Raw genomic sequence first — 18,617 nt, forward strand, 5'->3', positions numbered from 1 at the left:
TTTAAATCAACTTTCCAGCCCCTGTCAACTGTCAAATGATGTCAACTGTCAACCTGAATAACATTCAGTATTCAATATGGTCTGATATTAACATTCAGTATTCAATATTGTCTGATTCAATATTAACATTCAGTATTCAATATTGTCTGATTCGATATTAACATTCAGTATTCAAGTAGAACAGCTAGCTAGCTGTTGTGGACACTCACCTTTCCACAGCTAACGGTAGGCAAGGCACCTTGGTTGAGAAATGCAGGTTTCAGTCTATGTGTTGTAGGACAGACAGTCTATCTACCTGTCTCAAGATGCACAATGAGATCTTGAGAGAATTGTATAGAACACAAATGTTCTAGATGTTATATTATGACATCATACTGTGACATTAATGTTCTAGAATGGACTATTATGACATCATACTGTGACATCACATTTGAATAATAATAAATAATAATGTTTGGTAAGGCTGTCCCCGAAGCCTGTTTTTGGGATTCAAACTTCGTCAGGGTTCTTCGAACGGACGTTCGAACCTTCGTTTTTAATTAAATTTTATTTTTTTTATTTTAAAAATAAAATAAAAAATAAACAATTATTATATATCCTCAAACTAAATCCTCAATTTGAATAAAGTGATTCAAACTTCGTCAGGGTTTTCGAACGGACGTTCAAACCTTCGTTTTTAATAAAAAATTATTTATAAAAAAATTATTCAAATTCTTTTTTTTATTAAATTTTATATCCTCAAACTAAATCCTCAATTTGAATAAAGTGATTAATCTGATTAAATGTCTTTTTCTTTTATTATTTGTTAGTGATGTAATCAAAATTAACACTTGGAACAAAAAAATACGATAATACGATTGGTAAACACTCTGATTAACCAAAACACTTAAAAGAAAACTGGATGAATTATTATAATAATATGTGGTTGGCACTTCTTTATCGTTGCTATTGTAGATAACTGTGGCAATTCTAGAGTTAATACATGTAAAAAAAATGTATTCATTGATAACCCAAAAAAAAACAGTATCTACTTGAGGAGAGAATGTGTATATCTGTGTTTTAACTTTGTGTACACACTTACCGCCCATAATGGGAGTAGGTATGCGTTACTCATAAATAGTTTCTGCTTGGGGAGAAGTCTTGGTTTTGGGGAGAGTAATACTTAGGCTATGGTAGACTAGTGTATTCCTGGCGTTTTTTTATACGTTTTGACGACGTTTCATGTCCTATCTACACAGAAATGCGTTTTTTGGCGTTTTTTTGTGGATACGGCTGAAACGCAAAATGTGTTTGCGTTTGGAGATACGCAAAAAAACAAGTCGACAACAGCGTGTAGTCAGCACGGAGCAGTTGTTGCGAAAACGCCCATGCGCAGTAGATACCATCTGCGTGCCCTTCCGGTGACAACAGTGTGTGTGTTTGGGACAGAGCTCCGTGTCCCAAATAGCTTCAGCTACCATGTGTTGTCAAGTTATTGTATAAGGACCCCAGTCCAAGCTACAACAGTCTGCATTCCCTTAACAATTGTTGTATTGAGCCGTATTGTATTGTACCCATATGCAATATGTTAAATAAAGTTTACATCCATTCATTCTGCTAGCATTACCGATTGCATGAGCAGCTGGCTAACGTGAGCTATCAGGATTCAGCCCTGTTAGCTCAGAGTTCCTCTTTCAACTTAACAAGCATTAAACAAAATGGCCCAGTCATCTATTCACCTTTGTTTAATACACACAGCGTTGTCTCTAATGTTATCTAACTACTGATAGCTCGCGATATCATCAGTTTTGCTGCTGGCTAAGTAGCGTGAGCTAACGTTAGCTTCTAGCCACAATGCTATATTGTATAATGGCATACTCCATTGACGTTAGCATGCAGCTAACAATGCTACCGATCGTTTTTTAGACTAAACTATCCGCTCTTGTTGGTCACTTGTGTTGATGTTAGTTCATTCAAGTCAATTTATCATGGATGATTCCATCATTCCAAGCTGCTGAGAGAGAGAGAGAGGAGAGAGAGAGAGAAGAGAGAGAGAGAGACAGAGAGAGAGAGAGAGAGAGAGAGAGAGAGAGAGAGAGAGAGAGAGAGAGAGAGAGAGAGAGAGAGAGAGGAGAGACACAGACAGAGAGAGAGACACACAGACAGAGAGAGATACAAACACAGACAGAGAGAGAGACTGGAAAGCGAACAGGCTCTTGGAATGGGTGTCTGGGAGGAAGTGGGGGGTCTTTCGATGTGATTAAACGGCAAGCAACTAATGTCATGAGTGCAAAATTAAAGGACATTAAATCTAATCTAACTGAAATTGTGTAGCATAGACCTTTCTATGGATCAAAACCTCAATATTATTATGGTGTAGTTAATACTTCATGTATCCTTAATCCCTAGGCTAATGAGGCACTAAGATGTTAGTAAAAAATAAAGTATGCCAATGACAGGAAGTAACGGTATATATGTGTATGGTATGGTATGTTTTATTTCTTAATCCAAGAGGGGAAACATGTTTGCCACCAGAGCAACAATTTTCACTGTGCTCCTAATTTTTCTGTGTGCTCCTAAATTTTTATTTAGATTTTATTTATTTAAATTTATTTAGGAGCACATGTGCTCCTTGCGAAAAAGGTTAGCGTAGAGCCCTATATATGGAGACATTAACATTACGTTATCAACATAGGGACGAAGACTGTAAAAAAAAGTGTCGACAATGTTTTATAATCTTTGTTAATTTTCATCAAAAAAATGCGGTGCCCCGGAAGAAAAACAAAAAACCCGAAAATCAATTAAGGGGGCAAAAAAAGCCCTGGAATTGTTTTTCTAACCCTGGTGTAAGTGTATATGTGTGTGTGTATGTGTATATGTGTATATGGTGTGTGTGTGTGTGTGTGTGTGTGTGTGTGTGTGTGTGTGTGTATGTATGGTGTATATGTGTGTATATGTGTGTGTATATGTGTGTGTGAGTGTGTGTGTGTGTGTGTGTGCATGTGTGTGTATGTGTGTGTGTGTGTGTGGTGTGTGTAGGTGTGCATGTGTGAGTATGAGTGTGTATGTGTGTGTGTGTGTGTGTGTGTGTGTGTGTGTGTGTGTGTGTGTGTGTAGTATGTGTAAGTGTGTGTGTAGGTAGGTGTGTAGGTAGGTGTGTGTAGTGTGTGTAGGTGTGTGTGTGTGTGTGTGTGTGTGTGTGTGTGTGTGTGTGTGTGTGTGTGTGTGTGTTATGGGATCAGCGGAGGTCATGAAGACACAGGTCTCTCTCTGTGTTATTGTGTCAGCAGCACTAGCCAGTGGAGAGAGCCCGGTAATAAATGTATAATGAGGGCAGGCAGTACGTGTGTGACTGATCGGACTAGTCTCCCTTTGATGATGTCAGGTCCAGTCTCCCTTTGATGATGTCAGGTCCAGTCTCCCCTGGCCTGGCCAGCACGTCCCCCCCCTGATTAAAAGCTATTAGCCCTGTTCTCCTTTTTCCATGACAAAACACTTTGATCCTCAGCGTATTCTGCCAGAGACGGTCTAACACGAGGAGATGGGTCACTGCGGGAGTTCTCCCTTAACGTTAACCCTTTCACTACCACACTACAGAAGGTTAACCCTTTCACTACCACACTACAGACGGTTAACCTTTCACTACCACACTACAGAAGGTTAACCCTTTCACTACCACACTACAGAAGGTTAACCTTTCACTACCACACTACAGAAGGTTACCCTTTCACTACCACACTACAGAAGGCTAACCTTTCACTACCACACTACAGAAGGTTAACCTTTCACTACCACACTACAGAAGGCTAACCTTTCACTACCACACTACAGAAGGTTAACCCTTTCACTACCACACTACAGAAGGTTAACCGTTTCACTACCACACTACAGAAGGTTAACCCTTTCACTACCACACTACAGAAGGTTAACCCTTTCACTACCACACTACAGAAGGTTAACCTTTCACTACCACACTACAGAAGGTTAACCCTTTCACTACCACACTACAGAAGGTTAACCCTTTCACTACCACACTACAGACGGTTAACCTTTCACTACCACACTACAGAAGGTTAACCTTTCACTACCACACTACAGAAGGTTAACCTTTCACTACCACACTACAGAAGGTTAACCGTCTGTAGTGTGGTAGTGAAAGGGTTAACCTTCTGTAGTGTGGTTGTGAAAGGGTTAACCCTTTGTTGTGTGGCAGTGAGAGGGTTAACCTTCTGTATTGTCGCAGTGAAAGGGTTAACTATTTGGTAGTGTGGTAGTGAAAGGGCTAACCGTGGTAGTGAAAGGGTTAACCACGGCAGTGGCGACGGGACTACTCGCCACATGTTAAAAACATATTATATTACATCATAATAATTAAACGCAGATGTGATTTTATATCGAGTACGATTATAATTCACTGCATCTCTCGATGTGAAATGTGAGTTTTTATAAAGATGTTTAAAATGAATAGCGATCTCTGACAAAAGGTTGGAAATTGCAGTGAGTGAGTGGTTGCCGTGGTAACCGAGGACTCTGTGGCAAGGTGGCACGTGCGTAGAAGCCGGTCTAAGTGGGGAAGACGTTATTTCTATCACAAAACTGTCCCTTTTGACCAAATGAACCATTCTGTATCGTCAGTCATTTACCATTGACTTCAGACTCGGGATAAAACAAACGATGACATTCCCCTGAAGAAGAGGACTCATCAAGGATCACTTCACTCGACACGTAGGACAGAAATACAGACGACTCCCCGTTCAAACAGACCTGGGCCCTCATTTATCAACGTGGCGTACGCACAGATATGTGCGTAACCCGTGCGTACGATCATTTCTAAGCAAAGTGTGGGATTTATCAATTTGAACTTGTGCTTGACTTTGTGCGTATATTTAAGCACAGGTCAGACCATGCGTACCTGGCGCCCAGCGGTAGAATATGGGGACTGCAGACGGACGGCATAGCTCTCATCAGTTGCATGCATTAGTTTCAATGCGGAAATAAGCTTGACTGACGTGTTCTGTATGACCCCCGTAATTCATTATAGTTCATTGTGAAATAACGATAGTAGTGTAATTATTGTCAAACCCTAAATAGCATGTGGAATAGGTCTTTCTCTCCGAATGAATGCAGCATATGGTTTATATATACAGTAGCGTTATCGGATGCACTGACTGCGCCCGCAGGAACTGTTTTCAGAGATAGCATCAGATAGGGATGAATGAATGAATGAGGGGCAGTCTAATTGCAGAGAGAACATAATATTAACTAGAGTCCACTACCCGAGACACCTCCTTCATTTGTACCGCAATTTGGGACCCAAATTGGAGCTATAAGCTTAAAAGCTTTTCCGTGCTTATTTGAGAAGGGTCCAGCTGCAGAGCCGGAGAGACAGACAACAGAGAGACAGACAGACAGACAGACAGATAGACACTGTTCCACAGTGTGTGTGTGTGTGTGTGTGTGTGTGTGTGTGTGTGTGTGTGTGTGTGTGTGTGTGTGTGTGTGTGTGTGTGTGTGTGTGTGACTACCAGTGATGCCACAGATTACTTGTAAAAGTAATCTGATTACTGATTACTGATTACTCCTTTAAAAAGTAATCTTAGTTACTTTACTGATTACTTGATTATCAGAGTAACTTAGTTACTTTGAAAGTAACTAGGTTACGAAGTCGTCCCCCTGCTGCTGCCACAACATAAGAATGACAAAAAAAATTTAGTAAAATGTACTCAGTTTGAGTAAAATGTACTAATAGGGCAGGTAGGCCTATCTATAGATCTATAGATTTCACAAAAGATAAATGGTCAATAACACCACATGTAGGCTGATATGTAGCCTACCTTTGAGGCCTGCCCCATTCAGATCTGGTTCTACGTTATTATTATTTATTATTGTGTGAATGAATGAATGAAAACTTTATTTAACAGATTGCAGAATGGGTACAATACAGTACGGCTCAATACATACAATTGTTAAGGGGATGCAGACCAGAGAAAGACGTTTGTCTTGTTTCCATCAGGGTCCCCCATTTTCAATTCATATAGACATTTATGACATACACAACATACATGACATTTATGGCATAGGGACATATAGGTATTTAGTACTGATACATTTGTGACATAAGCGGTATTCAAATATACAGTACTGTTACCCCTAGATCCTGACAGAGTATATACATATGATGGGGAGGGGACTGTACATTTGGAGGGGGTGGGTGGGTGGGAGGGAAATATACACACGGCGGGGAGGGAATATATATACTGCAGTGTTGTCAGTGTGCTACTGACAACCTACATACTGCAGTATGGTGTTCCATGTTCATGAATAGTGCAAGCAAAAGATGTTTAACTCAAAGGTGGAACATACTGTTTGGCTGGTGCAGCTCCGACTCCGAGTCCTGTAGAAGTCGATGGTCGTGCTGTTCTGTATATTCCATATGCGGTAGACAGTATTTTGTTTCCTCCGCAAAGTGAATGTTTTTTTCACCCGGCTTAGTTTACACAAACGTTAAGTAGACTAGTGAACTTCCAGTGCAAGGAAGCGTTACGAGCGCGAGCGTCTCCCTGCTACTGTAGCTCGCAGGTCAGCCTGATAATAACAATAACAGCCGCGCCCACCAGCATGGCTCAACACGCGAGTTTGCGTGCTGTGACGTCACTCCCCAATACAAGGAAAAGCTTTCCAAACGTATATTTGACTGTCGAAAACGAAAGAAAATACTGCATTCCGTCTGCATTATGATGAGATAGTAACGAAATAGTAACGCACAGCCACTTGAACAAGTAACTGCAATCAGATTACTGGCTTGTAAAGATTAACGCGTTAGATTACTATTTTCGGGGGAAAGTAATCAGATTACAATAACGCGTTACTTAGTAACGCGTTAGTGGCATCACTGGTGACTACTAGTCTCCTAGTAGAGACCCCCCCCCCCTCTGGACCACCTCCTAGAGTCCTAGTAGAGACCCCCCCCCCTCTGGACCACCTCCTAGTAGAGACTGTACGACCGGCTGCGATGAGGAGGGGGAATTGGTCCAGGGGGGGGGTCTCTACTAGGAGGTGGTCCAGCGGGGGAGGGGGGGGGGGGGCTGAGTCTCTACTAGGAGACGTCACACACACGCACGCACACACACACACACACACACACACACACACACACACACACACACACACACACACACACACACACACACACACACACACAGTGGAACAGTGTCTGTCAAATCAAATCAAATCAAATTTATTTATAAGGTCTGTCTGTCTGTCTCTCTGCTGTCTGTCTCTCTGCTGTCTCTCTCAAAATAGTATAAGTGCTATCTTGGCCCTGAGAGCGTTGCTCTCCGGCTCTGCAGCTGGACCCTTCTCAAATCAGCACGAAAAAAGCTATAAGCTTATAAAACGATTTAATATGCTAAACTTCGTTTAAATTCTTTAATTCACATTTGTTTATTTCATAAAGATTTTCCTGACATAATGCTACCTGCCCCGACCAGATCCGTGACTCTGTTGCGATACAGATGAATTATCTACCCAGAATAGTATATAAAGTGGCTATCTTTTATGCTGTAGATCACTGCTGGTACGTGCGTGCAGAACCTTTATTTCAGCGGGGACTGTACGTATTTATTTGACGTTACTGTACAATATATGTGTGTATTAAAAGACTGAGCTGTCTTTTATTGTAATATAATAATTATTAATATTAAAAATAAATGAAGAAAGGCATTCTTATTCCAGCATGCATTAATGACACCAACGGGCAACGGCAAAACAGTGGTTAATGGTCTTTATTAGTGTTTGCTGTGTCCAGGCAGCAATGGTCTTTTAGGAAGTTAATAGATATAATATCCGACGTCACCATGTACAACACGCTTCCCTCGGCTTAGTCCACTTTTTCACATTTCATGGGGGTGGCCCATTACCGTATATGGTTAATCGGGGCGGTTCTGGTATGCAAATACTTAAAACAGTGCACAAGCTCCAGCTTAGGAGCAAGGTGATATTTATCAAGACAGGTGTGCGTAGGACCTGTGTACGCACGTGTGATAAATCCAGTTTTTTTTGTGCGTGCATACATTCTAAATTCTGTGCTTAAGAACGAAAATAGAATACTTTCTAAGAAAACTTGATAAATGATCTTATTGGTCCCCGTTACTACGGATGCACCGATCCGATATTGATATCGGATATCGGCCCCGATATGACTAAAATAGCTGGATCAGGTATAAAAGAAATTAAAAATAAAAGATCAGATTAATTATTATATATATATATTTTTTTATTATAATATAATAATAAATAAAATAATAAATAACAATTCAGTACATTTATATCTATGTGTTAATTTGTTACATTTAGTTTCACTAAGTTAGGAAAGTAATGTTTTTTAAGTCAAGCCTGATGTTGCCTTGCACAAAAAGAATGATCCCAGTCTCTTCCACACAGTGAGGCACACAGTTTATTAATTGAACAATGGGTATCGGATCGGTACTCGGTATCGGCCGATACCCAGAGCCCAGGTATCGGTATCAAGACTGAAAAAAGTCGGATCGGTGCATCCCTACCTGGTACCCACTTCTCATCAGACTGACTTTGATTCTAATTGGAAAGTGATTGTTCTTCCTTCCAGAGGAGAGAGGTTTACCTCGATGCTGTTGATGAGCTCCAGGAAGCGCAAGTCTCGGACTCTGATGAAGGCCTGCGGATGGAAGAACACAGCGGATGTCGTTCAGAATATCTCATCACCGTCTCTTGGGCAGTGGGGGAGATATGTAATGAGAAAGCAGTAGCCTACTGCTGGGAATGGCATTAATTGTATGTACGTACGCATATGTGTGTGTGTGTCTCAGTGTAGACAGGTTAGACAGGGTGAGTGTGTGTGTGTGTGTGTGTGTGTGTGTGTGTGTGTGTGTGTGTCTCAGTGTAGACAGGTTAGACAGGGTGAGTGTGTGTGTGTGTGCGTGCGTGCGTGCGTGCGTGCGTGTGTGTGTGTGTGCGTGCTGCGTGCGTGCGTGTGTGAGTGTCTCTCAGTGTAGACAGGTTAGGCAGGGTGTATGAGTGTGTGTGTGTGTGTGTGTGCATAAGTGGTGTGTGCGTGTCTGTGCGTGTGTGTGCATAAGTGTGTGTGTGTGTCTCTGTGTATGTGTGTGTCTGTGCGTGTGTCTCTGTGCGTGTCTCTGTGCGTGTGTGCGTGTGTGTGTGTGTGTGCATGTGTGTGTGTCTCTGTGCGTGTGTGTGCATAAGTGTGTGTGTGTGTGTCTCTGTGTATGTGTGTGTCTGTGCGTGTGTCTCTGTGCGTGTGTGTGTGTGTGTGTGTGTGTGTGTGTGTGTCTCTGTGCGTGTGTGTGTGTGTGTGTGCCTGTGTCTCTCTGTGTGTGTGTGTGTGTGTGTGTGTGTGTGTGTGTGTGTGCATGTGTGTGTGTCTCTGTGTGTGTGTGTGTGTGTGTGCCTGTGTCTCTGTGTGTGTGTGTGTGTGTCTGTGTGTGTGTGTGTGTGTCTCTGTGCGTGTGTGTCTCTGTGCATGTGTGTGCATAAGTGTGTGTGTGTGTGTCTCTGTGTATGTGTGTGTATGTGTGTGTGTCTCTGTGTGTGTGTGTGTGTGTGTGTGTGTGTGTGTGTGTGTGTGTGTGTGTGTGTGTGCATGTGTGTGTGTCTCTGTGCATGTGTGTGCATAAGTGTGTGTGTGTGTGTGTGTCTCTGTGTATGTGTGTGTATGTGCGTGTGTGTGTGTGTGTCTCTGTGTATGTGTGTGTATGTGCGTGTGTCTCTGTGTGTGTGTGTGTGTGTGTCTCTGTGTGTGTGTGTGTGTGTGTGTGCCTGTGTCTCTGTGTGTGTGTGTGTGCATGTGTGTGTGGCTCTGTCTGTGTGTGTGTGTGTGTGTGCGTGTGTGTGTGTGTGTGTGTGCCTGTGTCTCTGTGTGTGTGTGTGTGTGTGTGTGTGTGTGTGTGTGTGTGTGTCTCTGTGCGTGTGTGTGTGTCTCTGTGTGTGCGTGTGTGACTGGCCTTCTTGGCCGTGTCAAAGTCCAGTCCCTCCAGGGCCTCGGTGGCCAGGTCCCTCCAGTCGCTGTCCGTCACGCCCAGACAGGCGATCTGATAGGCCTCCTTAAACATCTTCCTCTCCAGGTACTGGTACATGGGCGCAGACTGGGAGGGAGAGGACAGGGTCAAACAGTGCGACCAGCGTTCTAACAACAATAAAACTATGTAAAACAGTGTGACCAGTGTTCTAACAGCAAGAAAACAATGTAAAACAGTGTGACCAGTGTTCTAACAGCAAGAAAACTATGTAAAACAGTGCGACCAGTGTTCTAACAACAATAAAACAATGTAAAACAGTGCGACAAGCGTTCTAACAACAGCAAGAAAACAATGTAAACAGTGCGACCAACGTTCTAACAACAATACAACAATGTAAAACAGTGCGACCAGTGTTCTAACAACAATACAACAATGTAAAACAGTGCAACCAGCGTTCTAACAACAAGAAAACAATGTAAAACAGTGCGACCAGCGTTCTAACAACAGCAAGAAAACAATGTAAAACAGTGCGACCAGTGTTTTAACAACAATACAACAATGTAAAACAGTGCAACCAGCGTTCTAACAACAATAAAATGATATAAAACAGTGCGACCAGTGTTCTAACAACAATACAACTATGTAAAACAGTGCGACCAGTGTTCTAACAACAATACAACAATGTAAAACAGTGCGACCAGCGTTCTAACAGCAATAAAACAATGTAAAACAGTGCGACCAACGTTCTAACAGCAATAAAACAATGTAAAACAGTGCGACCAGCGTTCTAACAACAGAAATAAAATAGTGTAAAACAGTGCGACCAGCGTTCTAACAACAGAAATAAAATAGTGTAAAACAGTGCAACCAGCATTCTAACAACAGAAATAAAACAATGTAATACAGTGCGACCAGCGTTCTAACAACAGCAATAAAACAATGTAAAACAGTGCGACCAGCGTTCTAACAACAGCAATAAAACAATGTAATACAGTGCGACCAGCGCTCTAACAACAGCAATAAAACAATGTAATACAGTGCGACCAGCGTTCTAACAGCAATAAAACAATGTAAAACAGTGCGACCAGCGTTCTAACAACAGAAATAAAACAATGTAAAACAGTGCGACCAGTGTTCTAACAGCAATAAAACAATGTAAAACAGTGCGACCAGTGTTCTAACAGCAATAAAACAGAGTGAGTGAATGTACAGAATATGTTTTAAAGGGGACATGCGTTGCTATTCCTGAGGAACCTCCACAGCGGACCTGGCTGTTCTCACCTGAGGGACCTCCACAGCGGACCTGGCTGTTCTCACCTGAGGGACCTCCACAGCGGACCTGGCTGTTCTCACCTGAGGCACCTCCACAGCGGACCTGGCTGTTCTCACCTGAGGCACCTCCACAGCGGACCTGGCTGTTCTCACCTGAGGCACCTCCACAGCGGACCTGGCTGTTCTCACCTGAGGAACCTCCACAGCGGACCTGGCTGTTCTCACCTGAGGAACCTCCACAGCGGACCTGGCTGTTCTCACCTGAGGAACCTCCACAGCGGACCTGGCTGTTCTCACCTGAGGAACCTCCACAGCGGACCTGGCTGTTCTCACCTGAGGAACCTCCACAGCGGACATGGAGTACACGTGGAGACAGAAGATCTTGGAGCCGTTGTAGCCGACCACAAAGCCCTGGAGCTTCTGCTGGTGCACGGGGAAGTTACTGGCCTTGATGTTGAGGTAACCACTGCCAGAGAAACACAGCATGTCCTCACACTGCGTGTTCCAGGCCACGCTGTTAGCATTCGGCTCCTGGGGGGGGAAGGGGAGGAGATGGGGGGGCAGGGTTAGAGGGGAAATAAGGTCCAGGAAGTGTGAACACTTAAGGCAACGCACTTGTGCTTCCGCATTGCTCCGATTGGCCAGCGCTCTCCCTTCATGAATCGCAGCAGCTCTACGCACCGAGCGTAGACGCGTCACTCGTTGCAGGCTCTCCAGATAAACACAAAGCCGCCATCTTTATGCATTCGTAATCCCCCCCTACATAATAACCACGCAGGTTAATCAAGCAACGCTCGCACACTACCTAGCTTGATAATAAGTAGGCAATTGGCACAAGTGTAAATTATACATTCGTCACTCAGTTTTAACATCGACGGTTAGCTCAACTCGTTCGCCAGCTCGCTGTGGAGCCTATGGTCAGTTGGTGACAAGTTCGAATCACTTCAATTTTTTTTTCCTTATTTTTTTTAAGTTTAATTAATTTATCATCTCTCTATATAAACGTAACTAGCTATTCATATCAATCGAAATAACGTTCATCTCCGCGAGCCTTCAGAGCTGCTCTTATTTGTAAATACGCGAAAAAGGAGTTTTTCCATTGTTCAAGAGTGGATATGTTGCAGAAAAATAATTGAAGTGATTCGAACTTGTCACCAACTGACCATAGGCTCCACAGCAAGCTGACAAACGAGTTGAGCTAATCGTCGATGTTAAAACTGAGTGACGAATGTAGTGGGGAGTGTAAACAGTGAATCAACCCCCCCCAATGTACAGTGATTCAAACCCATAACGATACGCGAAATAACAGCATATAAAACGTTTATGAGTGAAGCTGGTAGAGTGAATCTGGTAGTTGTTTTGATAAATATGTACATTCCGCCGATTAACATTACATTTCCGCGACGAGTAGGTCGCTTAACGTTACAAGGCTCGCTTGCGTTACGGGCGTGGGGGGGGGCGAAAACGAGCATAGCGTCACGTGGGGTCAGTGGGCCAATCAGAGCAATGCGGAAGCACAAGTGCGTTGCCTTAAGTGTTTTCACGCGTCCAGGAATGAATATGGAAGATCGGCATTGGTTAGATGGTTAGGGGCGACTGGGTGGCCGGGGAGGTAGAGCAGTCGTCTGATAATCCAGAGGTTTTACCGGCAGCGTGTCGAAGTGTCCTTGAGCAAGACACTTAAACCCCCAACCTCTCCCGATGAGCAGGTCGGCACCTTGCATGGTCGCCTCCGCCGTTGGTGTGTGAATGTGTGAGTGAATGGGTCAAATGTGAGGGAAAGAATTGTAAAGCGCTTTGGATAAAAGCTGTTATATAAATGCATTTACCATTTAGATGGTCACAAAATACATGAAAGGGGATATATTTGAGTCCATTTCAACAAGTTAATACAGGTCCCAGAAGCATGTCTTTGAAGCTTTTTGCTGGGAGAAAGAACACTATTTTAGCAGCCTCTATACCCCTGTTTGAGTGCTGTTTTAATTAAATGAAAATGGAAGCAATTAACCTAGACGTTGCAGATCAAATATGACTCAAGATCCAGCCATAGCATATCAAAAACCTACCGTTGTTGTAATGTTGTCGGAAAATCATATCCTCGGTTCAACTTTAGGTAGAAAAGAGAACATTTACGAGCGGGCCGCCATTTTGTACACATGGATTTTTATCAAGATCTCTTCAAAACACGCACGTTATTAACTACGCCTATCGTGTCTGCAATTCTTGAACGGCTCGTTTCAAGAGGGAGGGTTCTCGTCACGGCTGAACTGCAGAAAGAGCATTATGTACCGTATCTAACATTTTACCAGTGCTGGGACAACCCCTCGTTCTGTAAAAACACAGGAAGTCTCATTACCATGTGCCCTTATCCAGTACTGGGTGGTAACACGTTACTAGTATGCGTTACAGTAATAATAATACGTCTGCTTTCTTAATATTTATTTGCCTTTCTATAATGTTTCTCCCATCCCCCAATTGAGTCGTTATGCCAATTCCCTTCCTGGTGGTTGCGTGCATTGCCTTACTGTCGGGGAGGGTGTAGACTACGACATGCTGCCCTACTGTCGGTCTGGGGAGGGTGTAGACTACGACATGCTGCCCTACTGTCGGTCTGGGGAGGGTGTAGACTACGACATGCTGCCCTACTGTCGGTCTGGGGAGGGTGTAGACTACCACATGCTGCCCTACTGTCAGTCTGGGGAGGGTGTAGACTACCACATGCTGCCCTACTGTCGGCCTGGGGAGGGTGTAGACTACCACATGCTGCCTTACTGTCGGTCTGGGGAGGGTGTAGACTACCACATGCTGCCCTACTGTCGGCCTGGGGAGGGTGTAGACTACCACATGCTGCCCTATGTATCCATGTTCCAGTTTTATGTACTGTAGAGCTCAATACACTCTGTACCGATCACAAATACCACCAACCTGGTTGTGTGGCAATAAAGGTATCTTGTATCTTGTTGGGTAAAATGTGAGGAACAAATTGTAAAGTGCTTTGGATAAAAGCTGCTATATAAATGCAGCATACATTACTTTTTTGAGTAAAGCATCCAACACTGCCCTTATCTGATGCAAAGGAAAACTACTTCCACACAGTTAGCGCTGAACTGGATTACAGTGATGTAAACAGAACATGTCATGGGGTTAAATGACACTTGTTCTCACTGAAAGACAAGAGCCTCGTGGAAATTACCTACATTGTAAATTGGAAAATTATGACCAATTGCCTTAATTTCAGTGATAGAGGTTGTAAACTCAAAAATAGCTAAATCCCCCTCCACGAGACAGGCCGTTTACATAGGAATGTAATAGTGAAATGGGGCAATTGACCTTCAACCCGAAAGAAGTGTGTGTGTGTGTGTGTGTGTGTGTGTGTGTGTGTGTGTGTGTGTGTGTGTGTGCGTGTGTGTGTGTGTGTGTGTGTGTGTCCTAGTGCCTCAACCAACTAAGGCCAATACCATATCCTCTTCTGAATTTTTAAACACTTTACACCATATTTGATCTATTTATTACAAAAAGATTACCGTCGGTAGTGTGATAGTAAAGGGTTAACCTTCTGTAGTGTGGCAGTGAAAGGGTTAACCTGCTGTTGTGTGGCAGTGAAAGGGTTATAACCTTCTGTGTATTGTCGCAGCGAAAGGGTTAACCGTTTGGTGGTGCGGCAGTGAAAGGGTTAACCCTTGACCCCTGACCCCTGCCGCTGACCTGGAAGAGCAGCTCCTTGGTGTTGATGTCGTACACCAGGCAGGTGTTGTGCTCGTCCACCACGGCCAGCTTGCTCCGCGAGGAGCTCATGTCCAGACAGCGCACCGACGTCGACTGCTTCAGCAGAGTGATGGCGAACGGGTTGTCCACGAAGATCTTCAGGATCTACAGAGGAGGAGCAGAGGTGGGGGACCAATCAGACGAGGGCAGAGGTGGGAGACCAATCAGACGAGGGCAGAGGTGGGTGACCAATCAGACGAGGGCAGAGGTGGGCAACCAATCAGACGAGAGCATCGGTAAGCCGCTCCTTTCTTCTCACTTCTCCCAGTAACAAGACTTTGTATGTCCGAGGGAGTTACAACAGTTATTAATAATAATAAGATATTCAATTTGTAGGGTTGCTTTATGTTTGTGGAACAAAACGCTACAGTGTAGAAGAACGTAAAATAAGTAGGGCTAAAACTAGTAAGAGTCAAAAAAGAACATGAAATGTGAAGGGCTAAAACTAGTAAGAGTAAAAAAAAACATGAAATGTGAAGGGCTAAAACTAGTAAGAGTAAAAAAAACATGAAATGTGAAGGGCTAAAACTAGTAAGAGTAAAAAAACATGAAATGTGAAGGGCTAAAACTAGTAAGAGTCAAAAAAGAACATGAAATGTGAAGGGCTAAAACTAGTAAGAGTAAAAAAACATGAAATGTGAAGGGCTAAAACTAGTAAGAGTAAAAGAACATGAAATGTGAAGGGCTAAAACTAGTAAGAGTCAAAAAAGAACATGAAATGTGAAGGGCTAAAACTAGTAAGAGTAAAAAAACATGAAATGTGAAGGGCTAAAACTAGTAAGAGTAAAAAAACATGAAATGTGAAGGGCTAAAACTAGTAAGAGTAAAAAAACATGAAATGTGAAGGGCTAAAACTAGTAAGAGTAAAAAAACATGAAATGTGAAGGGCTAAAACTAGTAAGAGTAAAAAAACATGAAATGTGAAAGGCTAAAACTAGAAGAGTAAAAAAAGAACATGAAATGTGAAGGGCTAAAACTAGTAAAAGAGTAAAAAAAGAACATGAAATGTGAAGGGCTAAAACTAGTAAAAGAGTAAAAGAACATAAAAAATTTATCGATTGGAGGATCAAGAAAAGAGGGCAGGCTTTAAATTGGCCAATAGCTTGACAAGATGGGGTCACATGACCACAGAATACCCACAGCGCCGTTCTTCAGTCCCACCAGTAGACCCTCCCTGCCTGGCGGGCCGCCAATCACTTTGATGTAGCGAATCAGAGACTCCATCAGCCACTCCTTCTCCTTGACGCTGGTGAAGGACAGACACTGGAGTCTCTTCTCCTGGACAGGAAACAGCACAACACACACGTCACCTACGGCACATAAATGGTTAAATAATGGTAAATGGTGTAAGGCTGAGAGACGATATGCCATTTGGAAGAATAGATAAATCGGGACAAAATTATCTATAAATATCGATATTTTTATTATTATTTATTTATTTATTTAAATGTGTATATATATTTTTTTATTATTATTATTTAAACAACAAATGTATGTTTATTTTGCAGCAATTCTTTGTCGTTGCCGCCATCTTTAGTGTTACAGATTTCCCCATTCAAAACGACCACAGTGATCCTTCTCATGTTACAGTCGGTGGTCTCTGGGTGTGATGGAGGAGTGCGCTGCATATTGAATGCACAGTGCAGAGTTGCAATTCAACTGAATTTACATGAAATGGGGATGTTTTAACTAAAACATGCCACAAGACCTAGTATTTTAGTATAGTATACTATAAAGTATAAAAAAAATTATAAAAATAAAAACATTCTTTTTACACATGCAAAAAAAAACGATAAGTGATACCACTTATCGATTTCACACAGTTATCGATAAATCGATAAGTGGTCTCAGCCTTAAAATGGTGCATTTATATAACAGCTTTTATCCAAAGCGCTTTACTATTTGTTACTCACATTTTACCCATTCGGTCACACATTCACACACCGACGGCGGAGGCAATTAAGTGTCTTGCTCAAGGACACTTCGACACGCTGCCCGGGGAGGAGCGGGAATCGAACCGGGAACCTCCGGATTACCAGATGAGCAGGTTGGCACCTCGCATGGTTGCCTCTCCTACCTTTTTTTTTTTTTTTTTACAGTGGATTCCAGCTGTAATATTCTGACAGATATTATTCAGACAGAGATAACTTTTCTGTCTAAGCTTTGCCACAGCTATGGAACACAGTTGTAAGTGAGCTTGTAACCTCGTCGTTACCACGTACAGCCTCACGCTGGCATCTACAAGCCCACCCGCCCGTGACAAATCTCTAAACGTTGGCTTTCCGTGCTCTCTGCCAGAGAAATATGGAGAAAGTTAAGAGGATTTCCATGCTTGTTAGAAACCCTTCAGCAAGAGGGTGCGCCCCCAGTGTAGCCTCCACCACATCAGACTGGTTCGATCCCTTGACAATCTCTTCACCTTCTCCAGTTTTACCACCATGTTCTAGTCCACATTTAAACACCGTAAAGTGGGGTTTAAAAGCTATAAAGTGAGACGTTGATTTAATTTGACAGCGACGGGCACCGCGGCCCAGACCGCCCGCCTGCGGAGCTCCTTTCTGCTCTAAGAGCTGTCAGGAGGCCGGGGACATTAACGGGGCTATTAGAGGGAGACGCACCTCCAGGAACACACGCGTCCAGACGGACTCCACAAGGGGAAGAGCTTTGTGTTATGGCTGTTCCCCCAGCCTGTGGCCCCATAGAGAACAAGACCCAGAGACGAGCCGTGGCCCCCCAGCCTGTGGCCCCATAGAGAACAAGACACACAGAGAGAGAAAAGACCCCCAGAGACGACCCGTGGCCCCCCAGCCTGTGGCCCCATAGAGAACAAGACACGCAGAGAAAGAAAAGACCCCCAGAGACGACCCGTGGCCCCCCAGCCTGTGGCCCCATAGAGAACAAGACACACAGAGAGAGAAAAGACCCCCAGAGACGACCCGTGGCCCCCCAGCCTGTGGCCCCATAGAGAACAAGACACAGAGAGAGAAAAGACCCCCAGAGACGAGCCGTGGCCCCCCAGCCTGTGGCCCCATAGAGAACAAGACACAGAGAGAGAAAAGACCCCCAGAGACGACCCGTGGCCCCCCAGCCTGTGGCCCCATAGAGAACAAGACACAGAGAGAGAAAAGACCCCCAGAGACGAGCCGTGGCCCCCCAGCCTGTGGCCCCATAGAGAACAAGACACACAGAGAGAGAAAAGACCCCCACAGACGACCCGTGGCCCCCCAGCCTGTGGCCCCATAGAGAACAAGACACAGAGAGAGAGAAAAGACCCCCAGAGACGAGCCGTGGCCCCCCAGCCTGTGGCCCCATAGAGAACAAGACACACAGAGAGAGAAAAGACCCCCAGAGACGACCCGTGGCCCCCCAGCCTGTGGCCCCATAGAGAACAAGACACAGAGAGAGAAAAGACCCAGAGACGAGCCGTGGTTCCCCCAGCCTGTGGCCCCCCAGCCTGTGGCCCCATAGAGAACAAGACACGGTGGTGTAGTGGTTAACACTGTCGCCTCCCAGCTAGAAGGTCCTGGGTTCGATTCCCGCTTGGGGGACCAGGTTGCCGTGTTGCTAGAGACCCAGTTACAGGTGGGG

General features: G+C 43.9%; 1 protein-coding gene across 1 annotated transcript in view; it reads right to left on the reverse strand.

Moving 5' to 3' along the window:
- The window catches only part of ift122 (intraflagellar transport 122 homolog (Chlamydomonas)), a 101,277-nt gene that overhangs the window by 41,390 nt on the left and 41,270 nt on the right, over positions 1-18,617 (reverse strand). The window contains exons 12-16 of the mRNA XM_084333611.1: positions 16,170-16,307; positions 14,970-15,134; positions 11,598-11,795; positions 9,978-10,118; positions 8,621-8,674 (exon numbers count right to left, since the gene is read on the reverse strand). Of these exons, the coding sequence (XP_084189737.1) occupies positions 8,621-8,674; positions 9,978-10,118; positions 11,598-11,795; positions 14,970-15,134; positions 16,170-16,307 (696 nt within the window). The remainder of the gene's footprint in view (positions 1-8,620; positions 8,675-9,977; positions 10,119-11,597; positions 11,796-14,969; positions 15,135-16,169; positions 16,308-18,617) is intronic.

The sequence above is a fragment of the Notolepis coatsorum genome (genome assembly GCF_963971535.1).
Source record: "Notolepis coatsorum genome assembly, chromosome: 17".
NCBI classification, from domain to species: domain Eukaryota; kingdom Metazoa; phylum Chordata; class Actinopteri; order Aulopiformes; family Paralepididae; genus Notolepis; species Notolepis coatsorum.